At 56.0% G+C, this 19,091-nt stretch overlaps 1 protein-coding gene across 1 annotated transcript in view; it reads right to left on the bottom strand.

Annotated features, from left to right (window-relative positions):
• Window positions 1-630: 630 nt before the first annotated feature.
• The window catches only part of ADPRHL1 (ADP-ribosylhydrolase like 1), a 452,191-nt gene continuing 433,730 nt past the window's right edge, over window positions 631-19,091 (bottom strand). Inside the window, exon 7 of the mRNA XM_069637148.1 lies at window positions 631-2,795. Coding sequence (XP_069493249.1) covers window positions 2,638-2,795 — 158 coding nt within the window. The 3' untranslated portion in view covers window positions 631-2,637. The remainder of the gene's footprint in view (window positions 2,796-19,091) is intronic.

Raw genomic sequence — 19,091 nt, 5'->3', positions numbered from 1 at the left:
CGTCTTTCCAAATTGTTCACTTTTCCAGTCAGGTCTGAAAGGGCAGCTTTGACATCTCCCACATCAGTTACCACTTGCTTTAGAAGTGTGAAGATATCTGAGCTGTTAGGTGTCTCGTCCCCAGAGGCTTCATTCCTTTGTTTAGGTTTCTTTGAGGTGTGATTCTCAGGAGTCTCAATTTTCTTTTTGCCCGACATCACAGCTGTAGGAATAAACCAATGGTCAGCAGGGTGGTGGGTAGGAGCTGCTCTTTCAAGATGCTGCTTCTCCGGTGGCCATTCTAGAATCCTCAAAAACTACAGACTGTGTGTGACCGAGGATTTGCAAATACTTCCAGGACTGGGCCCTGGATTAAACGACTTTGTGTTACACCTGGAGAACTCTCATTTGAAGGTATGGAGAAGCCACCTAATGAATATTCTGCAGCTGCTTTGGGTAACTCAAGTCTTGTAAGCACCACCTAGGAACACGTCTTACTTTACTTGGTAATGTTCTGTGTCTGCCTCGCATTGATTCCGCTCGGCATTATGAATCTGGATTGTGATGAAATGTTATCCTGCTGCTTAAGAAGACCCTTTTAAATAACAAGAAATTGATTTGGGATGTAACATTACAGAGCAACAAGTGACACATGTTTAAAAGACTTTTTTATTTTCTGTATAAAATATAATGGTTATACTTTTTGTACAGACACATTTCACAAATTATTATAATCATAGAGCAGGCAAGAAATACCTTGCCTAACTGCCTCTTGAGAATTCTATTACATTATTTAAGCAATGCGGCCCAGCTATGGGAGTCACTAACAGCAAAGTATAAACCCAGTTGAAGGTTAATTGCTCAAATCCAAGTTTAGGTCAGCAACATCCCACCAATAGTTTCTCTGGTTATTAAGCTCAATAGCGGGCTTGGTTATTTTGTCAGTATAGCTCCGATTAAATAAAGTATGTGGCATCATTTCAAAAGTTGCAAAGGGATATTGTACTAGTTTTCAGGAAAGTTACTTTGAAATCAAGAAGGCCATCTTATTGAGGGTGAAGTGGGGTAACCGCAGAGCCCTCTGAAAGAAGCCTCATCATTTCACTCATTTGTTAGGATGTGTGGAAACCTGCAAACTACTAATGACAGAAGCTCTGATTAATACCAGGAGGTCAGTATAGCCATAGGGTTGGGATCATCTGGCACTTGGAGAAACGCCAGTACATTTACACAAATAGACAGAAATGTGGGACGGCTTCATGATTAATGGACATCTACTTGGTCACAGGAGAAGGATATCATCACAATGTCCACTCTTTTTATTTCCCTTTTCTGTTGTGCTCGCTCTACTGCTTCAGTTCCAGGTTGGACTGTGTATATATGTAAATATATATATATATATATATATGTATATATATCCTCCCAGGTACGATGGATGGTATACCTCTGTTGAAAGTGTGACTCTGTTTCTTGATCTTTGAATGGCATATGGTTCTTGCTAGCAAAAGAGACGGAAGCCTTACCCTCAATAAAGCACTGTTTTACTGCTAATCTCCAATACTAAAAATAAACTATAAATGAGGGGCAGTTATCCACAGTGGCTGAGGGGAGCGGAAATGGATCAAGTTCGCCTCGCAAGTGAGATGCCGCCTTACAAGCAGTCATTTAGGCACCTCCTTGACTTGTCAGTGAAGCACGGGAAGGAAAGATATCATTTGATTTCACTGTTTGTTTTTCGTCGTTTTGGAGACTGGATTCCGAGTCAGAGGAAAGTTCTTTAACTCTGTGTTTCATAAAAAGGAATGGCAGCTTTGTGGATGCAAATTGCACAAGGCATTTTGTGTAAAAGACAGAATATGCTGAGATACAGGCTCCAACATTCTAAGTAAACTACTCTTAAGTTATCAACGCACTGTGATCTTCACTGAACCTCCATAAAGTTATTTTTTTTAATAAAGTTATTTAATTATGCAGAGGTTGCCATTTTGAGGTCTTAGCCCCTAAGCTTTGGAATTCTCTCCCAGATGCCATTTTCAGCAACAACAACCATGTGCGATTGAGGGAGAGCCCAATGGCACAGATCTTCAGCCTGTAACACCTTTTACATCTTGATGCCATGACCTGTAGCCCTACTCAGTGCCAAGAACCCAGATGGTCTTTTAAAAGGAATTCAGGTAACATACCCAGGTGTTAAATGGAATAGGTTTTGAAACTGTAAGCAGACAGTGGTATAACTCAGTCAGGCGACATACTCACGGTTGATCATTATGGAATCCAACCAATGTGCTGACATGTCTGTCATGACCATATGCCAGTCTCAGATTCTCAGTGCTACTCAGTTGCTCAGGAACGATGTCACCCAGACAATGAAAGAATGAGTGCTTGATGACTTCTAAAGAGTCTTGGATGTGACTAATGGAATAGTAGTGCCTGTGCATACAAATAATCCAACCTCATACATTTTCTAGGTAGCCAATGGAATGCCCCATAAAATAATCCTACCCAAATGTCAAACTAGCAAGTGGAAAATATACAGTGGGCCCTTGACGTGCACCTCTATTTGTCACTAACTTTCAGCTGTTGGAGCTCATTCACACACGTAACGCATCCCCATCGCTTCAGCCAGTCTTTGCGAGTGGAACAATGGCAGAAACTGCTTTACTTTTCTTTGGTGGACACTTGGTAGAGTTTTTCACCCAGGTACTCCAGCCGCTTCCCATGCTCGAGGTCCTGGTACAGGCCTTTGGGCACACCATTCAGGCCATGAAGCAATCCAAAAAGGCAACCAGCGACGGATCCGGTGGCGGCACTCTCACCTGTATGGTCAGACACAACATCAGACAAGGCTTTTGAAACATTACATGGTGGTGAATTTGAAAAACAAATTTTTGAAAGATAAAAGTTTGAATGCACAACATTTTGATAACCGATAGGAAGAGAAAGAGTGAAAGCTTTAAAAAAAACAACCAATAAAATAAGCTACCAGTAAAATGAATCAGCAATAAAATGGCAGATAGTTACAGGGGGAAGCATGTGTGTATGTCCTCATTTTAAAGTTAAAAAGAAAGCTTGCTTGCTTCTCGCAAAGCAGGAAGAAGGCTCTGAAAGGCAAATGGGTGCCCCCTTCCGAGTATAACTTTGGAAAACAAAGTGGGTCAGCCGCTTTTCAAAGCAACGAGCTGGGGTCAGATTTCTCTCCTCGGCAGGCGCCTCCCTCTGGAACAGTCTCCCTGCTTCTCTGAAACTTGAGCAGAACCACCTACGGTTCTGAAAGCAGCTCAAGCCTTTCCTCTTTGCTTCTGCCTTCTCTCTTCCTCTTCCCTGCTGATCTCCTGTCTGATACTGCACTGGTTACCTGGCCAACCTCTGAACCATGATCCCAGGTCCATGCCCTTCCAGTTGCACACTTACACTTCTTCGTGGTAACCCTGCATTTGGGTCCGTTTCTGTAACACTACAGCCTTGCTACCTGCACTATATATCACTTGTTGTCCTGCACTTAACCATGTACTTCTACCTGCTGGCAGCACTTCTTGTTTCTTGATGTTGGTCCTATGTCCTGCACTTGCTCCGCCTCCCCTTCCCTCTCCACTTTTCCCCTTTCTGCTCCCCTGCACTTGCGCAATCTCAATGTCACTGGGCCTAGTAAGATTGTTGCCTTGTCCCCCCATGTTTCCCCTCCCCTGCCTGGTCACACTTTGAAACACTTGTGTATTGGCGCGCTATAAATAAAATATAATATCATATCAAATGCATTATTACACACTGGGGAACATGAATTAGGAGTTAGGACAAGATGCATTGTGTTAGGAGGGAAGCCGAGGGAAAGTAATTTCAAACATAACAGTCCTCTAAGTGCTGAGGGTGACTGAAGCTTGTTTGAAACAAGGAAACTGGGCCAAACAAAATGAATGGAAGAGGAAGGTCTCATTTTCTTCTAAAGGACAGCAAAGATCTGGCACTGTCAATCCCCCAGGCAAAGCATCCCAGAGGGATGGCCCCCGCACCTGGAAAGATCGGACAAGGGCTTTTTTGTGTCTATCAAGGGGCATGTGCATGTTGGCTAATGCTGAGAGACTTTTTCTTCTAGGTAAGATGGAGCATACCCATACAGAATGTTGGACTTTAAGGTCATGACATTGAAATTGCCCCTGGTCAGTACTCGGAGCCAGTGCAGTCTCATAAGAAACGGTGAAATGTGTTCGCTCCTGGGCATATTGGTGACAGTGAGGGCTGCAGTGTTTGGAAAAACCCACAGATCCTGGATGATCTTCTTATTTGCTCCTTGGAGGAGGGCATTTCAGTAATGTAATTTTGTGACAATAATTGCGCAATTGATTGTACCACAGTTCTCTTCTGACAAAAGATAGCAAGATTTTCTTAATAACATCAATTAATGACATGAAGACCTCAAGATGGATTTTACCTGTGGGGTCATGGACATGGGGGCATCAAACAAAACATGAAGAGATTTAACCTTCTCTGTAGTTTTGATCAATTCTAAAGAGATTGGAATTAGGGAGGAGGTGGAGATTATATTACGTTCTATGTCACCCTGGTGTAAAAATGAAAATTCTGCTTTGGAGCGATAAAGACATACATAGTTGTCTTTTATACAGTTCTCAATCAAATTAAATGAGTTTTCGATGTGTTCTAGAGTTTCCTCTGGAGTACCAGCAAGTCTGACCTGCAAGGCGTCATCTGCATAGTTTTGCAATATGGCTCTTGTAGTGATGCAGTGCAAAGGCCTGATATATATTTTGACTAAAAAGGGTGAAAAACATGAGCCTTGTCAAACACAACAGTTCAAAATAACAGGATAAGCTTCAAATGTTCCTATTGTTACAGTAATAATCCGGTTATGTATGGCTTCAGATTCAAGGTGACCTTATCTTATAGAATGTGATGATCTATTTTATCGAAAGCTGCTAATGGAGAGCACAGCATAAGCATGCAAGCTCAATCAGTGTCTACTAGTTTGGGAAGATCGTCCTTTATATCAAGAAGAGCTGGTTGTGTGCTCCGACTAGGCCCAAAGCCTGACTGCTGGATTCCTTGGGTATTTATTCCTTCTAGAATTCTCTTACTTGGATTTATGAAATCTTGTCTAGGATCTTTAGCAGAAAAGAATTATGGGGTATTGATCTAAAATGTCAGCATAATGCTGGTTCTAGACAAGGTTTCTTTAGAAGCGGCGGAGTCCATGATTTCTTACCTACACTGTGAACGTACTCCTCCTAAAATGACGAACCTACAATGCTGGCTTGAATGTGAGATAAGATATCTAAGTGAGTTTTGATCATTAGAGAAGGGCAGGAGTCAGCTGGGCCTGCAGTTAAAGCTTAGCTAGGCATGCTTGCAGGAATTTTATTAGGTCATCAACCTCAGCCCCCTTAGGCAGGCCATGTAGACGAGAGATTGTTCCTCCTGTTTCCGTTTTTCAAGTCTTCTGTCTGTTTCTGGAGGGTTTTAACCTAATTCTCGGGTCTGAACCTTATTTGGTACATGTTCTGTGCCACTGACCCTAGGCTTCACCTCTGTCAAGAAACCATCGTAAGCAGTCCGCCTATCATTAAGCTGCTGGAGTTTATTATTTGTGGTTGCGATAAAGATTTTCGATGCTCTTGCCTTCTCAAGCCATGTTTCTATCACATTGTTGGGTGGTGCTGGGGAAGGGACAGGGGAGTCCCTTTTCAGACACTTCTGTGTAGCTACCCAATCAGTTGCTATGCCCTTCATACTGCCTGCCTTAGGGACCGCCATGATAAGGACCCACCCTTGCATCTTTATTTGCCTCAAGGAGTCTCCTCATTACACCTCGTTTATCCTCAATTACCAAACAGCTAACAACTTCTTCCAAAGCAGCTGAAGTGTGACCAGTTCACTATAGATGGTTGTTACATTTCAAACAGATTACAAACTCACTAATCTCATTGTGATGGTAACTTCTCTAATCACTTCAGATCACTACTCCACTGTACAGCTACAACATACACAACTTCGATTGTGTCCTCCACTCATAACCTGAATTAGTCAGCAACCTGAATTAGTCAGCACTGAATTAGAGTGAACCTCCACCAACCTCCAGCAGCTGCTCACGGTGCCTGCCAGTACAACACAATCATGGCAATTCATGTATACCTTGTTCCAGGGCTTAGCGAAGTGGATTAACAAAATGTCAGTAGTTTCACTTAACTGCATCTAGAAATTAGTATCATGGCTAGCACAGTACACCCCAACAAGGTGCAGAGCAGAGGCATGGCACAGACCAGACACAGAGTGAATGCTAGCCCTGCTCAGAATCACCAATTGATATCATGGCGATCTGCTTGTACCTCTGGTAACTGCTCGAAGTGCTTCTACAGTAGTCATGGTACCATTCCTTGTTTGCTCCGCCAGTTTTCTTCAACCGGCAAGCATTTCCCTACGATGGGCCCCTCTGTTTGTTTGGTCACTTATTTTTGACGATTTCACTCAAAATGAAGGGCACTGCAGCACATGATCCTTGCTCTCAAGATTCCAGTGACGTCACACGTTAACATGCCAGAACAAATGGGGTCATTCATTCTAAAAAATGTAGTGCAATGGGTATCGCCTCAAAGCGCAGTCATTTTGTTTAGCGTCCTAGCCATGTCTCCCCACCCCAAAAACCTCTCTTTTAAACCAGCGGCACAAAATATCTCCTTTAGAGATCCCATAAAAACTATCAGGGTAATTCATAGAATTTCGCAGAAAAGTGTCGCAAGCGGCTGGCGCAGAGTGTCCGCGTGCGATTGTCTGCGCCAGGCACGTGCGCTAAAACCGATTACCGCGCACAGCGTATTCATGGATTTTAGGCTCCCAAACCAGCCGTGGCGCAGAGAATCGCAGCGACCCTGCAGCAGCGCCAGTAATGCCCCGAAGAACGCCCTCGCGCAAGGAAAAGCCATCAAAATCGCTAAATCATCGCAAAGGGCTGCGCTAACCCTGGACCAGTTCACCGGGCGGCCAAACAGCAAACGGCAAGCGGGGAACCTGTATTTCAGGGGTGCGCGGGAAGTCACACACGCGAATGGGCTAGTGCGAGCAGGGTACGTGTATTACATGGGTGCGCGGGAAGTTCCACACGCGATTCCATCAGGGTACGTGTATTTCAGGGGTGCGCGGGAAGTTACACACGCGATTGGGCCAGTGCGAGCAAGGTACGTGTATTACATGGGTGCGCGGGAAGTTCCACACGCGATTCCATCAGGGTACGTGTATTTCAGGGGTGCGCGGGAAGTTCCACACGCGATTCCATCAGGGTACGTGTATTTCAGGGGTGCGCGGGAAGTTACACACGCGATTGGGCCAGTGCGAGCAAGGTACGTGTATTACATGGGTGCGCGGGAAGTTCCACACGCGATTCCATCAGGGTACGTGTATTTCAGGGGTGCGCGGGAAGTTCCACACGCGATTCCATCAGGGTACGTGTATTTCAGGGGTTCGCGTGAACTTAAACACGCGATCGGGCCTGGGGGAGCGGGCTACGTGTATTACAGGGGTTCGCGTGAACTTACTCACGCGATCGGGCCTGGGGGAGCGGGCCACGTGTATTTCAGGGGTTTGCGTTAATTTTCACACGCGATCGTGCCTGGGGGAGCGGGCTATGTGTATTACAGGGGTTCTCGTGAACTTTCTCACGCGATCGGGCCTGGGGGAGCGTGCTACGTGTATTTCAGGGGTTCGCATGAACTTTCTCACGCGATCGGGCCTGGGGGAGCGGACCACGTGTATTTCAGGGGTTCGTGTTCATTTTCACAGGCGATCGGGTCTGGGGGAGCGGGCTATGTGTATTACAGGGGTTCGCGTGAAGTTGCACATGCGATAGTCCCAGTGCGAGCAGGGTACGTGTATTTCAGGGGTGCGCGGGAAGTTCCACACGCGATAGTCCTAGTGCGAGCAGGGTACGTGTATTTCAGGGGTGCGCGGGAAGTTCCACACGCGATAGTCCCAGTGCGAGCAGGGTATGTGTATTTCAGGGGTGCGCGGGAAGTTCCACACGCGATACCAGCAGGAAATGTGTATTTCAGGGGTTCTGGGGAGTACTACACGTTAATTGGCCGTGTGGGTCCTCCCAGGTGTACGCTCCACAACTTCCACGGCCCCTGCAGGCAGCCCACACCACGGGGGACTACCCTGCACCCCTGCCCATGTCCCGCAGGCAGCCCATTCACCATGGGCATGCCCCCCAGCCAACCCACATGTCACCTTGCACTACTGATCAACAATGCATGTCTCCCACCACCCCCACCCCCAGGCAGTGCAGGGGCAGCCTCCACCAGGCCCCCACTCATGTCTCCCACGACCCCCACCCCCCTGCCACCATGGGCAGCCTCCACCAGGCCCCCACTCATGTCTCCCACGACCCCCACCCCCCTGCCACCATGGGCAGCCTCCACCAGGCCCCCACTCATGTCTCCCACCACCCCCACCCCCCGGCAGTGCAGGGGCAGCCTCCACCAGGCCCCCACTCATGTCTCCCACCACCCCCACCCCCCTGCCACCATCGGCAGCCCACACCAGGCCCCCACTCATGTCTCCCACCACCCCCACCCCCTGCCACCATGGGCAGCCCCCACCAGGCCCCCACTCATGTCTCCCACCACCCCCACCCCCCCGGCAGTGCAGGGTCACCCTCCACCAGGCCCCCACTCATGTCTCCCACCACCCCCACCCCCCTGCCACCATGGGCAGCCCACACCAGGCCCCAACTCATGTCTCCCACCACCCCCACCCCCCTGCCACCATGGGCAGCCCCCACCAGGCCCCCACTCATGTCTCCCACCACCCCCACCCCCCGGCAGTGCAGGGGCAGCCTCCACCAGGCCCCCACTCATGTCTCCCACCACCCCCACCCCCCTGCCACCATGGGCAGCCCACACCAGGCCCCCACTCACGTCTCCCACCACCCCCACCCCCTTGCCACCATGGGCAGCCCCCACCGGGCCCCCACTCATGTCTCCCACCACCCCCACCCCCCGGCAGTGCAGGGTCACCCTCCACCAGGCCCCCACTCATGTCTCCCCCCACCCCCACCCCCCTGCCACCATGGGCAGCCCCCACCAGGCCCCCACTCATGTCTCCCACCACCCCCACCCCCCGGCAGTGCAGGGGCAGCCTCCACCAGGCCCCCACTCATGTCTCCCACCACCCCCACCCCCCGGCAGTGCAGGGGCAGCCTCCACCAGGCCCCCACTCATGTCTCCCACCACCCCCACCCCCCGGCAGTGCAGGGGCAGCCTCCACCAGGCCCCCACTCATGTCTCCCACCACCCCCACCCCCCGGCAGTGCAGGGTCACCCTCCACCAGGCCCCCACTCATGTCTCCCACCACCCCCACCCCCCTGCCACCATGGGCAGCCCACACCAGGCCCCCACTCATGTCTCCCACCACCCCCACCCCCCTGCCACCATGGGCAGCCCCCACCAGGCCCCCACTCATGTCTCCCACCACCCCCACCCCCCTGCCACCATGGGCAGCCTCCACCAGGCCCCCACTCATGTCTCCCACCACCCCCACCCCCCTGCCACCATGGGCAGCCTCCACCAGGCCCCCACTCATGTCTCCCACCAACCCCACCCCCCGGCAGTGCAGGGGCAGCCTCCACCAGGCCCCCACTCATGTCTCCCACCACCCCCACCCCCCGGCAGTGCAGGGTCACCCTCCACCAGGCCCCCACTCATGTCTCCCACCACCCCCACCCCCCTGCCACCATGGGCAGCCCACACCAGGCCCCCACTCATGTCTCCCACCACCCCCACCCCCCTGCCACCATGGGCAGCCCCCACCAGGCCCCCACTCATGTCTCCCACCACCCCCACCCCCCGGCAGTGCAGGGGCAGCCTCCACCAGGCCCCCACTCATGTCTCCCACCACCCCCACCCCCCAGCAGTGCAGGGGCAGCCTCCACCAGGCCCCCACTCATGTCTACCACCACCCCACCCCCCTGCCACCATGGGCAGCCTCCACCAGGCCCCCACTCATGTCTCCCACCACCCCCACCCCCCTGCCACCATGGGCAGCCCACACCAGGCCCCCACTCATGTCTCCCACCACCCCACCCCCCTGCCACCATGGGCAGCCCCCACCAGGCCCCCACTCATGTCTCCCACCCCCCCACCCCCCCGCAGTGCAGGGTCACCCTCCACCAGGCCCCCACTCATGTCTCCCACCACCCCCACCCCCCGGAAGTGCAGGGGCAGCCTCCACCAGGCCCCCACTCATGTCTCCCACCACCCCCACCCCCCGGCAGTGCAGGGGCAGCCTCCACCAGGCCCCCACTCATGTCTCCCACCACCCCCACCCCCCTGCCACCATGGGCAGCCCACACCAGGCCCCCACTCATGTCTCCCACCACCCCCACCCCCCTGCCACCATGGGCAGCCCCCACCAGGCCCCCACTCATGTCTCCCACCACCCCCACCCCCGGCAGTGCAGGGGCAGCCTCCACCAGGCCCCCACTCATGTCTCCCACCACCCCCACCCCCCTGCCACCATGGGCAGCCCACACCATGCCCCCACTCATGTCTCTCACCAGCCCCACCCTCCTGCCACCATGGGCAGCCCCCACCAGGCCCCCACTCATGTCTCCCACCATCCCCCCCCCGGCAGTGCAGGGTCACCCTCCACCAGGCCCCCACTCATGTCTCCCCCCACCCCCACCCCCCTGCCACCATGGGCAGCCCCCACCAGGCCCCCACTCATGTCTCCCACCACCCCCACCCCCCGGCAGTGCAGGGGCAGCCTCCACCAGGCCCCCACTCATGTCTCCCACCACCCACACCCCCCGGCAGTGCAGGGGCAGCCTCCACCAGGCCCCCACTCATGTCTCCCACCACCCCCACCCCCCTGCCACCATGGGCAGCCCCCACCAGGCCCCCACTCATGTCTCCCACCACCCCCACCCCCCAGCAGTGCAGGGGCACCCTCCACCAGGCCCCTACTCATGTCTCCCACCACCCCCACCCCCCGGCAGTGCAGGGTCACCCTCCACCAGGCCCCCACTCATGTCTCCCACCACCCCCACCCTCCGGCAGTGCAGGGTCACCCTCCACCAGGCCCCCACTCATGTCTCCCACCACCCCCACCCCCCTGCCACCATGGGCAGCCCACACCAGGCCCCCACTCATGTCTCCCACCACCCCCACACCCCTGCCACCATGGGCAGCCCCCACCAGGCCCCCACTCATGTCTCCCACCACCCCCACCCCCCGGCAGTGCAGGGGCAGCCTCCACCAGGCCCCCACTCATGTCTCCCACCACCCCCACCCCCCTGCCACCATGGGCAGCCCACACCATGCCCCCACTCATGTCTCTCACCAGCCCCACCCTCCTGCCACCATGGGCAGCCCCCACCAGGCCCCCACTCATGTCTCCCACCACCCCCACCCCCCGGCAGTGCAGGGTCACCCTCCACCAGGCCCCCACTCATGTCTCCCCCCCACCCCCACCCCCCTGCCACCATGGGCAGCCCCCACCAGGCCCCCACTCATGTCTCCCACCACCCCCACCCCCCGGCAGTGCAGGGGCAGCCTCCACCAGTCCCCCACTCATGTCTCCCACCACCCACACCCCCCGGCAGTGCAGGGGCAGCCTCCACCAGGCCCCCACTCATGTCTCCCACCACCCCCACCACCCGGCAGTGCAGGGGCAGCCTCCACCAGGCCCCCACTCATGTCTCCCACCACCCCCACCCCCCGGCAGTGCAGGGTCACCCTCCACCAGGCCCCCACTCATGTCTCCCACCACCCCCACCCCCCTGCCACCATGGGCAGCCCACACCAGGCCCCCACTCATGTCTCCCACCACCCCCACCCCCCTGCCGCCATGGGCAGCCCCCACCAGGCCCCCACTCATGTCTCCCACCACCCCCACCCCCCTGCCACCATGGGCAGCCTCCACCAGGCCCCCACTCATGTCTCCCACCACCCCCACCCCCCTGCCACCATGGGCAGCCTCCACCAGGCCCCCACTCATGTCTCCCACCACCCCCACCCCCCGGCAGTGCAGGGGCAGCCTCCACCAGGCCCCCACTCATGTCTCCCACCACCCCCACCCACCCGCAGTGCAGGGTCCTCCTCCACCAGGCCCCCACTCATGTCTCCCACCACCCCCACCCCCCTGCCACCATGGGCAGCCCACACCAGGCCCCTCTCATGTCTCCCACCACCCCCACCCCCCTGCCACCATGGGCAGCCCCCACCAGGCCCCCACTCATGTCTCCCACCACCCCCACCCCCCGGCAGTGCAGGGGCAGCCTCCACCAGGCCCCCACTCATGTCTCCCACCACCCCCACCCCCCTGCCACCATGGGCAGCCCCCACCAGGCCCCCACTCATGTCTCCCACCACCCCCACCCCCCAGCAGTGCAGGGGCAGCCTCCACCAGGCCCCCACTCATGTCTACCACCACCCCCACCCCCCTGCCACCATGGGCAGCCTCCACCAGGCCCCCACTCATGTCTCCCACCACCCCCACCCCCCTGCCACCATGGGCAGCCCACACCAGGCCCCCACTCATGTCTCCCACCACCCCCACCCCCCTGCCACCATGGGCAGCCCCCACCAGGCCCCCACTCATGTCTCCCCCCACCCCCACCCCCCTGCCACCATGGGCAGCCCCCACCAGGCCCCCACTCATGTCTCCCACCACCCCCACCCCCCGGCAGTGCAGGGGCAGCCTCCACCAGGCCCCCACTCATGTCTCCCACCACCCCCACCCCCCGGCAGTGCAGGGGCAGCCTCCACCAGGCCCCCACTCATGTCTCCCACCACCCCCACCCCCCGGCAGTGCAGGGGCAGCCTCCACCAGGCCCCCACTCATGTCTCCCACCACCCCCACCCCCGGCAGTGCAGGGTCACCCTCCACCAGGCCCCCACTCATGTCTCCCACCACCCCCACCCCCCTGCCACCATGGGCAGCCCACACCAGGCCCCCACTCATGTCTCCCACCACCCCCACCCCCCTGCCACCATGGGCAGCCCCCACCAGGCCCCCACTCATGTCTCCCACCACCCCCCTGCCACCATGGGCAGCCTCCACCAGGCCCCCACTCATGTCTCCCACCACCCCCACCCCCCTGCCACCATGGGCAGCCCACACCAGGCCCCCACTCATGTCTCCCACCACCCCCACCCCCCTGCCACCATGGGCAGCCCACACCAGGCCCCCACTCATGTCTCCCACCACCCCCACCCCCCGGCAGTGCAGGGGCAGCCTCCACCAGGCCCCCACTCATGTCTCCCACCACCCCCACCCCCCAGCAGTGCAGGGGCAGCCTCCACCAGGCCCCCACTCATGTCTCCCACCACCCCCACCCCCCTGCCACCATGGGCAGCCCCCACCAGGCCCCCACTCATGTCTCCCACCACCCCCACCCCCCGGCAGTGCAGGGTCACCCTCCACCAGGCCCCCACTCATGTCTCCCCCCACCCCCACCCCCCTGCCACCATGGGCAGCCCCCACCAGGTCCTCACAATCCCCAATCATGTGCGTAATGGTCAGCCTCCACAGCCAAAAAGCCCTACCAAGTAACCCATTCACCCACATGGAAATGGAAATCACATGTTACACCCCCAATGTTCATGAAGCTAATGAACCCATGTCCGTCACACACTTTTTTTGAAATTGAATGGGAAAACACACAACATGACATGCATGAAACCAATGAGATGATACCACACAGTGAACTATGCCAACAAAATTGTATTGAAAAAAATAAATAATGCAAAATAACGAAAACTAACTACAATGTAAATGTTAAAAAATAAGCTGCATGTCCGCATAAAAACACAAAACAGGAAATCCAAATCCAAAAAAATTTAGTCCAAAGTCAAATGTAAAAAAATCTCCATGCAAGAAAGAACTATGTACAAAAAAAACAAGGGTCCATGAGCCCAACTGAACTAAGGAAACCTCCTTAAAAACCTACCTAAATATCAACTATATACAAAAAGTGGAGCAGTGTCCGTCGACTCCAAATCATAATAAGAACGAAAGGAAACCTAAAACTAAACTACTATATACAAAGGCGGCGGGCAAGTCCAGCGGCTCACTCTGTGGTGTCCCGGGCCAGGGCATCATCGAACTCCTGTTCGATGTCCCGGAGGCGGTCCAGTTCCATGGCCCCAAGGGTCCGCAGGGACGACGCTGTGTCCTCCTCCAACCCCCTGCGGATTGCCTCGAGGCACTCGGCCCGCCTCAGGGCCCTCCGCATGGAGTTCTCCGCCCTGACCATTGTGAGCCGCGCCTCTTCCGCCGCCGCCGCTCCGCACCTATGGCGTGGCCCAACCGCTGCCACACGGAAGACACTCTCTGTCCTGGGTCCCCCTGCCCTCCGGCCGATGCCTGCCCCTCCGATGTCGAAAGCCCCGAGCCTTCATGTCTCCCACCATGTTGCTGCTGCTGCTGCTCTGCCTCTGCCCGTGCACTGCCTCCTGCTGCCTGCACATCCTCCGCCGGCTGGGGTGCACTTGTTGATGTGGCCACCCCTGCTGGACCTCCGACTCCCGACTGTGGCAGGGATGCCTCCTCCACCAGCCTGGCCGCACCGTCAGAGGCAGCTCCACAGGGCACCCAGGTGACTGATGGGTGGGAAGATGGCACAGAGGACGACTGGCGCGTAGGGGGTCCAGTTGAGGAGGGGGTCGGAGCAAGCCCCATCAGACAGCGGAATCCGGCCTGGGTGACCTGTCCCAGCAGGCTGACGTGGTCAACGAGCCATTCGAGATGACGTGCAGTCTCTCCATGAAAAGACTGCAGGTCACCTCGCATGGCCCGTTGACGCAACGCCACACCAGCCAGGACAGGCTCAACCCGGACCTGGATGGCCACGTCCGCAGGCAGAGGAAGGCCAGTTGACGTCAGCTCATCCCCTGCCTGAAAACGGTTCTGGACGTAGGCATCCCTGCTGGTGCAAGATGATGCAGGGACAGGATCGGGGACAGGATTGCACACAGGCACCTCCGCAGCCGCCTGTGCTGCCTCCTGTCCCTGGTCCTGCACTGCACCACTAGCACCAGTGGGATCCCCACCTCCAGACCCCGTCTCTGGTGCTTGCGCGGCCCCCTCCTCCACCAAACCCCCCACCAACCTGGATGACTCCGTGCCATCTTCCCCTGTTGGGCCCTGTGGGGTCCCAGCTGCCCCTTCTGCTGCTGAGGAGTCCAACTGCAACCTCCGCCTCTTGGACCTCCCCCCGGCAGCTGCGGCCTGGGACGCGGCACCGGACTCCTCACTCCCCGACGAGATGACAACACGGGAGGGGAGCCGGGCCTTGCGTCTCCGGCTGGCGGTCGGATCCCCGCCGCTGTGCTCCACAGCACCTTCTCCGCCCTCTTCATCAGTTGATGCTGCAGACAGGGAGAAACAAAACACAGGCATCAGGGCACTGTACAATGGACACATACACGCATGACAGTTGCACATGAGTGGCATTGGCAAACCTCAGACATGTCATCACAATCCCCAACACACATGTCATTGCAACTGGCACACATGAGCCATACCACAGCCATATCGCAACTGCCAGCACCATCCCTACACATACAACAGCATCAGCAGCCAAAGGGGAGCCAGACATCACATGCAACACAGGAAGTGCACCACACATGTACACACACCACCACACTTGCATGCATGTCTACACCTCTGCCAAGTGTCGCACTGTTCAGACGGGCATCCATGTCACATCTGCCAATCAGGCTTCCACATACCGCTGTCACATGCATCCATGTTGCATCACTGTTGCACCCTTGTCAAATACACACACATGCACATGTACACAGTGCTCATACATGCAGCCGAAAACAACATACATGTCTGACATCACGGACATGTCTACTTACATACACATTCATCCAAACATGTGTGCACGCACAACTGCATTTGCCATGGAAGCCCACACACACAAGCACCATCCATGTCTCACATATTACAGCCCTCGCAGCATGTGTCAGGCCCACGGCCCTGTACACCCCCACCCATATTCGACCCCATACAAACAGACGTGCAACCGCCACAATGGCGAATGATCACCACACGCACTGCTCACAACCAGGATGCATGTACACTCACCGCTCGACTCCAGACGGGTCTGCTTCTCCAGGACCTGGACGTGGAGCGCTGGGGATATGCGTTCCAGGACCCCCATCTGTTCTTCCGACAAGTGGCCCCGGCGCCCCTTGGCATCCGCTGCCTTCAAGAGGCGCCGGGCCTTGTTCAGGGTCCTGGACCTGAAGTCCTCCCAGCGCTTCCTGACATGTTGTAAGTCCCGGACTGCCACCCCCTCCGCGTTGATGGCAGTCACAATGTCAGTCCAGATCCGAGTCCGTCCTTCCTTGTCGGCGCGGGAACTTCCAAAGAGGGCATCATACTGCCCCAGGACTTGCTCCACCAGGACACCAACTTCGGTGGCACTGAAGCTGGTGCCCCTCTGCCTCTCTGGCCGGGGGTTGTCAGTGGTCACAGATGGTGTTTGCCCCGACATGACAACCCCAGAGGCAGGAGTGGGTGGGCAACTGGGTCCTGGGGCTGGGCTGTGGAGCGATGGAATCCCAGTCGGGAGTCTTCAGTTCCAGCAGGGGTGGTCACAGCAACAGCACCCCTGGCTGATGTGCAGGCAGCAAATGGAAGTGCACGTGGGCAGCAGGCAGTCAGGCAGCAGCAGATGGCAGGTGGGAGCGTGCTCGGGGCTCTGGGGGGGCAGTAGTTCGGCCTTCTGGGCAGGAGCGTGGTCTTCCGTGTGCTTACGCGTGGCCAGCTTGGTACGGAGTGATTTGGCACGTGAAAATCCTGCACGTCAGCGTGAAAACCGAGGAAAGGCCCTTAGCGCGTAAGCGCGTCAGCACGCATACGCGATTCTATTGGACCAAAGGCCCTCAGCGCGTAAGCGCGTCTGTGACGTGACCCGCACGGGTGTTTCCCACACAGCACGTGATGACAGACCACACGTGGAAAGACTGCACGTCAGAGTCTCATAGCGTGTGATTGGTGGAAATGGCCTTACACGCAGAAGTGACAAAGCGTGTAATTGGTGGAAATGGCCGTACACGCAGAAGTCACAAAGCGTGTAATTGGTGGAAATGGCCATACACGCATAAGTCACAAAGCGTGTAATTGGTGGAAATGGCCCTACACGCAGAAGTGACAAAGCGTGTAATTGGTGGAAATGGCCCTAGCGCGTACACGCCGCGTAAGTGACGCTGGACGTGTGGGCTGGATAAAAGGTACGTGTAGAACACCATTTCCTTGTACGTGCTTTTCGTGGAGAGCGAGTGGGTGAATTCTGTACTTCTTGTCGTTTCACACGCGATTTACTTCACGGCGTTTCAAGTTCGTATTCCCTGTTACCTCTGACAGATTTTTCTCTTTTTTCTCTTTTACTGGTTTACCTGGGCCTGTTTCCTCAAACAGTGTTCCCTTCTACTGTTGTCCTGTCTCCTCAGACAGCGTACAAATCTTCTTTTGGCGGGGGTGTTGCCAACCAAACGCGCTCCTTTTTCACGCTCTTTTACCTGGCAGACGGTGAGTCACGCACGTATCTAACACCTGTGCTTGCCCCGTGTGTAGCCTACCCCTTCAGAGGTCATTCTAGGCTGCGTGTGACACGCATACGTTCATTCTTATGTTACTGGGTGCCACAGCGTAGTGCAGGTTTTTCTTTCTGCACACGTGGTCTAGGAGGGGTTGCGTGCACGTCATCTCCCTTTTTTGGGGCTCCTGTGCGTAGCGTGACCTGTCATCTTTCCCCAGGGGTTACAATCAGCCTTGCAAGAGCACTAGGGTACAATTACCATCTGGTATCCAACCCCTTTGACCCCCAATTGCCCAGGACAATAGTTTACAGCCACTCCCATATGCACATCAACATCAGTGCCATGGTTGGGAGGCGAGGATTCCATAAGGGTGGCAAAGGTGGAAGATCCACAAGTGGTGGCCGTGGTGGATCCGGTAGGGGACGTGGTCGTTACTTGCAGGGTGAGCCTATCCCCCCATGTGTGGAGGACCAGTCAAGGGCACCCATTATCCCCCCCCTCCCGTTGAGGCTGATGTGGCTGACACCATCCATGCTCAGCCCTTGTTGGACCAGCCCATTGTGGCACCAGACCTGGCTGACTCCATGGCTGACTTCCAGGTCAGCAGGCCTATGACACGTGCGCTGGTGCACGTTCATGTCACCATGCCACGTGCATCTGGGGCAGCAAGGTCATCTGCTGCACCAAGTAGGCAGGGCGGAGAGGCTGCAGGGGCAGCTGCGGCTCCATCCACCCCAGCCCTCACACACCCAGCCCGGACAGTGTCGGTCCTAGTCCATGCTGCTGATATTCCCCCTGACACATCACACTAGAGCCAATGCCTGCACCAACTCCCATGCTGAGTGTGCAATCCCACACTCCTGATACAGAGTCCACCAGGGCTCCTGCCCCTAGTGTCCAGAGCGGCGCAGGACACTCAGGATCACCACCACCACCTTCCAAGCAGAAGAGGAAGAGTGCTCGTTCGGCACAGGCTGATGCCCCAGACACGGCTACACAGTCCGGCCCGTCCAGGAAGCCCAGCTTCACGGATGACGAACTGAATGCACTTGTCGAGTATGTGTCTGCACATGACAACGAGATGGTCATTGTTGCAGGATCCAAGACCACACCTGCACAACGCCAGGCACACTGGCAGACCGTTGCGGACATCGTAAGTGCCCTTGGAATCGTGAGGCGCACAGCCAATGATTGCTATAAGCGCTGGAATGACCTAAAGCGCAGGGCAAAGAGTAAGCTGGCCTCAAGTCATGCCGCAACTCTAGTGACTGGAGGTGGGCCTCCAGTAGTAGACATGGAACTCACTCCACATGAGTCAGTCGCTGGGACCTACGTCACGGAGGAACAGATCCAAGGCGTGGGAGATCTCCCTGATTACGAGGCATTGTCCGGTGAGTGCACATGCATGTGTGTGTCATCCACGTGCATGGTGTGTGTGAGGGCTTCTGTTTGTGTGCCAGGTGAGAGTGTGTGCGCCTGAGTCATATGGGTCATCCATGTGCTTCATGCAATACATCCTGCGCAGCTGCATTTGGCCATAGCTGTATCCCTTCTGC

Source organism: Ambystoma mexicanum, chromosome 7p, assembly GCF_040938575.1.
Source record: "Ambystoma mexicanum isolate Mex_15411 chromosome 7p, UKY_AmexF1_1, whole genome shotgun sequence".
Lineage (NCBI taxonomy): Eukaryota > Metazoa > Chordata > Amphibia > Caudata > Ambystomatidae > Ambystoma > Ambystoma mexicanum.
Note: the sequence above shows the minus strand (reverse complement) of the source record. Positions and strands in the feature narration are given on the sequence as shown.